Below are 6000 nucleotides of genomic sequence, written 5' to 3'. Positions count from 1 at the left end.
CGGAAGCCATATTGCCTATCTGAGAGGCCTCCTCTCTCTTCGAGCTCTTGTTCTAATCGTAGCTTGATCAGCCCTTCATAGGCTTTACTGAGACCGTTTAGCAGGCAGATCGGTCTATACTTATTTAGTCCCGGCTTTCCCTTTGGTATGAGTACTAGTCTAGCATTTTTCCACTCGCTGGGGAAGGCTTGTTCGTATAGCAGATTATTCATCATCGCCAGGATCGCGTCGGGATGCGTATCGAAGGCAACTTTTATGGCTTCCGTTGGCACTCGGTCAGGGCCGGGTGCTTTGCCTGCCTTCATGCGGGTGACTACTTGCCTTAGCTCTTCTAATTGGCTTGAGGGGTTCTTTATGTTCTTGACCGGGTGGGAAAAGCTCTCTTGCTGTTTCCATTTTTACGTCTGGATCCAGTTCATAGGGCCTAAGTTGGCGAAGGCTCCTTAGTGCAACCTTGTACCCATCTCCCCAGATGTCATTATCCAGTTCGTCACACATTTGTTTCCAGCGGGTCTTTTTTGATTTCGTGATCTTCATTTTAAGCTCTCTCCTAGCCTTCGTGTATGCCTCCATGGCCTCCCTAGCCCTCGGTTCGTTGTTTGTGAGCCGTCTTAGACGTGTAAGGGTCCTTCTTATTTTATTACACGTATTTCTGGTTTGCTCTATGTCCTCGTTCCACCAATAAGGGTCTGGCTTCAGGCGCCCCTCTCGTCTTCTAATGCATCCAGAGGTAGCCATTTTTAGGGCGTCCGTGTACTCGATCAGTCCGGGTTGCCTGTTTCCGATCTTTAGTTCCATTATATTCCTGAAGACGGTCCAATCATATGATGGGCGTTGACTTGCAGTTGGCTTTTTTTGGCCAATACTGGCTATACCAAATCGGATAAATCTGTGGTCCGTGAGGGTCTCCTCGTCTAATATCCGCCAGTCAACTATGTCCATCGACGCCTTCGCGGTACTACATGTTATATCTATATGGGACTTCTGGTCCCTTCTCACGAAAGTTGGCTCGCCCCCGGTATTAGCGAACACGAGGTTTCGGGTTGCTGCCCACTCGGCCCAGTACTGGCCTCTGGCATCACAGGTTGGGGAGCCCCATTCGGGGGATTTCGAATTGATGTCCCCTAATATGATCCACTTTTTTCCTTGCTGCACCGTATCCATTATTGCGTCCGTAATGTTTTTGAAAGTGTTTATGTTGATGTTCGGGGAGATATAGCAGCATGTTATCCCGATGTTTGGCATCCTTATGGTTACATAGCCGTCGTGCGGTTCCCATTTGCTTACGATGGTGTTCTTATTCAGGAATATCACCGCCATGTTGTTGTCCTTGCTACGTAGCCATTGGGGGCCGCTTGTATACTTTATGTTAGGTTCCCCGACCACCATCATATCAATATTGTTCTGCTTAGCGTATGCGAACGCCACGTCATGCGAAGCGCGTTTCCGTCCCAAATTTGTTTGAAGGACTTTAAACATTTGGGTATTGTGTATTTTGCTTGATCTTAGTTAACGCCCTCTTGAATTCTTTGCATTTTCCTCTTCCCGCCATGTGTCCCCCCTCCTCGCAGATGGGGCAGAATTCGTTCTCAGTACACTCTTTACCTACATGTCCCTCTTTACCGCACTTAAAGCATAGCGCGCTTCTATCCGGACCTGTACACTGCGGTGCGACGTGGTCATGTTGCCAGCACTTGCGGCATTTAGGGAGGTCCACCTTCTGTTGGATTTCGCAGTTCGCTATGCCTATTCTCAATCCTTGCCTGTGAATTTTTTCTATATCTTTAGACACGAGCGTAACGATCGCTGTTTGTGTGTCATTTGGTCCTGGCCTGAGGTTGCTCACCGGCGGGGGTTTCTCCAGGCCCAAGTTATCCTGTATGGCGCATTTTACATCCTCTTGGGTCATGGTAGCGTCAATGCCTCTGACAAATACCTTTTTTTGATCTAGCCTTTCCGCAAATTGGTGGACTTTCAACTCCTGGGTTTCACCCTGCACGATTTCTGAGAGTATTTTCAGTGTCTCTAGGTTTCTCTCGGTTGTTATCAGTAAGCGCCCATCCCTAGTGCTCCTCAGACCTTTTATTTTATTTGTTTCGGGGCGGTCCCTAAATTTGTCCTTCACCTTTTCTAAGACCTCTTTATAGTTCTGGCCTTTTTCCCCCACTACTAGGGCGTAGGTATCCTTTGCTGGCCTTTTCTCTTTTCCGGTTGTTTCCTGGGGTGTGTATATTGTGAGGAGCGGGTTGGCATCCATGAAGATGGCTTCTGCCATCTTCCTGAGCTGCGGGGTGGATATACCTCTCAGTTGATGAAGTGCTATGTGCTCGTCTGTGGGTGTCTCTAATTTCACCCTGTTGAGCTTATTCCAAAGGTCCATGGTGCTTCCATCGTAGTCGAATTTGATGACTTTTCTACGTGTTTCCTGTAGCTGGCCACTGGCCCTTCTGTTGGTTATTTCCTCTAGTATTTCGAAGTCCTCCTCGACTTCCTCTAGCTCTGGGAATCTTTCTTTAAATAGTTTAATTATAGTTTCGGTGTTGTCTTCTTGGCTTTTGTCGACCATAAGTACCTTGGTTACATTATTTTTTGTTTTGACGGGATTTCCCCTGATAACCTCGGTTTTCCGGTACACCGCCTCGTCCCATTCCCTTTGAGCTGCTATTTCCCATTCTTCGAATGATTCAATTCCTCTGATGCTCTTAATGCTTTCAGCTTGGCCAGTATGCCATGGCTCTGTTTGTGTTTCCACATTTCTTTTATCAACTGTATTGTTAGTTGGTTCCGTCTGCGTGCCCTTCTGGTTGGTATCGACTAAAACGCAGTCCGGTGAATCATCTATAGTCATAGGGGTCCCCAGTTTGCCAAGGATTTCCTGGGCCTCGCTGGTCATCAGCTGGCTCATAATGCTCCTAACTGACATGAGTATCTCTTTTATTTCTTTTTTGGTATTCGGGTTTTCTTTCACAATCCTGCTAATCTCCCTTGTTTGCTTATCCGCATCCTTTATTAGGGTCCTGATTTTACTGCCCATCCTTTTCTTATATGTTTGGGGGTCTGGGATTTCAGCTTCTGAAGAATTCGGCCTTTTTGTACCCCTGCCTTCTTCGTCGGTTTCTCTTTGCCTTTTTATGGACCTTTCTCTGCCTTCGTCCCACTGGAAGTCCACTGTGACAATATTTGCACCCTTTGGTGCGTTCGAGTCTGAATTTCTGAAGGGAATATTTAGTTGGGGGGAAGAATACCTTCGCCCTGAGTCTTCTTTAATTTTTTGTGTTTTGCTATTCATGTGGTTCCCACGAGTAGGGTCGATAAGAGTCAGGTACGGCAGTGCGCCCTTACCGTACTAAGGCTAAGTTACTACAGGGGATAGCCAAGTCCCTGTAGGCTCCGTTAGTGACCCACTCACGCGTGGCCATTCATCCATCAGCACGGGTCGCATGACACTTTCGGATTTCGGATTTTTTTTATCAGGTTTACTCCTGCGTGTTGGGACTCCCTTAGTCTGGCTGCTCTGTGTCTACCTGTTCGGCATGGGAGGCCCTACCAGCAGCCAAGCTGCCGCCGACGCAGCTAGCCACTTCATTGCAGCACGCAAGCCCTCTCACCACGACAAGGTGGAGACCCGTAGAGAGGGAACCTAACCTAACCTAACCTAACCTAACCTAACCTAACCTAACCTAGCGTTTGGGCCTCTTATGTTCGGGAGGACTTTCGCAAGAGCCTTAGTCTGTCTCTCAGATTTCTCTCTGGTTTTCCTTATGTGTTCATTGAAGATGAGTTTGTCGTCCAGCCAGACTCCAAGATACTTCACGAACTTCTTCGGGGTGATTTCTGCTCCAGCCATCTTTAGGACGATGCCGTCCCTCTTCCTGGGCCCTGTAGCTATCAATGCCTCCGTTTTCTCCGGAGCTACTTCCAATCCGCTCTCAACCATCCAGTTGTTAATCCGATTGAGGGCCTCGTTGGTTTTCTCGACGAGTCTCTCTTTTTTATCCGCTCTTACCACGAGGGCAAGATCATCCGCGTATGCGACCGTTGTGCACCCTCTAGGCAGTCTTATCCTCAACACCCCGTCGTATAAGACGTTCCACAGTGTCGGCCCCAAAACTGAGCCCTGCGGAACGCCTTGAGACATATCCTGGCAGTAGCCCCCGCATATCAGTTTGCGCTCTGAGAGGTACGCCTTGACCATTCCTAATATACCCATCGACTCCTAATTCTAGTAGTCGTCTAATAATCTTCGGCCATTTCGCTGTATTGAAGGCGTTTTTAACATCCACAAACACAACTATACCCCATGTGGGACCCCTGCTCGAAACCTCGTTTATCACTTCTTCAATTGCGTGCACCGTTGACCTACCTGATCTGAAGCCAAACTGTCTGTCACAGATCCCATCTCTCTCTTCCAGCTGTTGCTCCAGTCTGGCCTTCAATAGGTGCTCGTAGAGCTTTCCTGGGGCATTGATAAGGCAGATAGGTCTCCTTTTCATTGCTTGTGCTTCGCCTTTGGGTATGAGAACCACCCTAGCTCTCTTCCATTCCTCTGGGAATACCCTCTCTGCCAAAAGGTTGTTCATGACCAACAGGATCCTCTCAGGAACGGTCTCGATAGCCAGTTTAAGGAACCTAACCTAACCTTACCTAACCTAACCTAACCTAACCTAACCTAACCTAACCTAACCTAACCTAACCTAACCTAACCTAACCTAACCTTTTTTTTTTTTTTTTTTTTTTGTTGGAGGGGAAATCCTTTATGGACACACGTCATAAGGGTCTTATTGACGGTAGTGTGGGACTCCGCTGCTCTAGCAGTCAGTTACCCACTAAAACCCCTCCGTTCTGTTCACCAAAACTGACCGGTACCACCGCGTCCGGTTAGCGTCAGGCAGTTTGGCGCTTTGTCTTCATTTCATCCTCCTCTTTTTCTCTCTTCTTCGTTTCTCTTTTCCATAATTCTCCTTACCCTACTGAATATTATCTCGTACTTTCTCTCATCATTCATCATGAGGCTTATTATGTTTCTTGATGTTATTTCTTCTCCTATCTCCTTTCGCATCCTGAGTCTTTCATCTTCATATCGTGGGCATTCGAATACAACATGGTCTGGTGTATCCTTTTTGCCGCACTCTTCGCATCTATCATCTTCCGTTTTTCCGATCCTCTCTGTGTATTTTTTGAACGCTCCATGCCCAGTAAGAAACTGTGTGAAGAAGTAATCTGTTTTCCTGTATTTTATTTTCACCCATGGCTCCACCTCTGGTATCAATACTTTTGTCCATTCTGCTCTTCCACGATCTTCTTCGACATCGACGACAGATGTCTTCGACATCTATCGTCACCATAGCCATCCAATTATCCTTGCACTTTGCTACTTCCTCCCGAATCCGTTTCGCTGCTTGTACCGTTGACCTTCCCTTCCTGAACCCGTATTGGTGTTGCGATATTTGTCCTGATTCCTCAAGTTGTCTCTCCAGTCTGTTTTTAATGATTGCTTCGTATATTTTCCCAGGTACATCAATCACACATATGGGCCTATACGCCTTTGGGTCTTCTGCTGGTTTTCCCTTCTTCCAAATCAACACTAGCTTTGCCACCTTCCAGATTTCTGGGAACTTTTGCTCCGCTATCAACTTGTTCAGGACGCTGAGGATCGTCTCTGGTATTTGTTCCTCTACCACTCTCATGATTTCTGCCGTTATTCCGTCTGGTCCCGGGGCCTTATTCCTCTTCATCCCTCTTACTGCTTTTTGTAGTTCTTCTCGGGTTATTTCCGGTACCTGATCCTCTTTGTCTCTTATTTCCTCTATGTCGTCCTTCCCTGGGAACAGTAGTCTGACAGATTCCTTCATACTTTCTACGGTTTGTTGGTATGGAGGTGAAGGATTTAGTTCTCTCATCACCATTTTATACCCTTGGCCCCATATGTCCGATTCGAGCTCCTCGCATAGTTTTCTCCAGCATTCTCTTTTAGATCCGCTGATTGCCTTTTTTAGCTGT

The 6000-nt window shown here is 47.1% G+C and overlaps 2 protein-coding genes across 2 annotated transcripts; both read right to left on the bottom strand.

The window, feature by feature from the left end:
• Nucleotides 1-276: 276 nt before the first annotated feature.
• On the bottom strand, nucleotides 277-1164 carry LOC141484011 (uncharacterized). Its single transcript, XM_074179150.1, has one exon. It carries the CDS (start codon nucleotides 1162-1164, stop codon nucleotides 277-279), a length of 888 nt encoding a protein of 295 aa, XP_074035251.1.
• Nucleotides 1165-1471: 307 nt separating this feature from the next.
• Nucleotides 1472-2979, bottom strand: LOC141483825 (uncharacterized). Its single transcript, XM_074178670.1, has one exon. It carries the CDS (start codon nucleotides 2921-2923, stop codon nucleotides 1472-1474), a length of 1452 nt encoding a protein of 483 aa, XP_074034771.1. The 5' UTR covers nucleotides 2924-2979.
• Between the last annotated feature and the right edge of the window lie 3021 nt (nucleotides 2980-6000).

This window comes from Leptinotarsa decemlineata, unplaced genomic scaffold (genome assembly GCF_025532065.1).
Source record: "Leptinotarsa decemlineata unplaced genomic scaffold, Ldec_3_MD MMD2_tig00004307_RagTag_RagTag, whole genome shotgun sequence".
NCBI lineage: Eukaryota > Metazoa > Arthropoda > Insecta > Coleoptera > Chrysomelidae > Leptinotarsa > Leptinotarsa decemlineata.
This window is presented reverse-complemented; position numbering and strand designations above follow the sequence as displayed.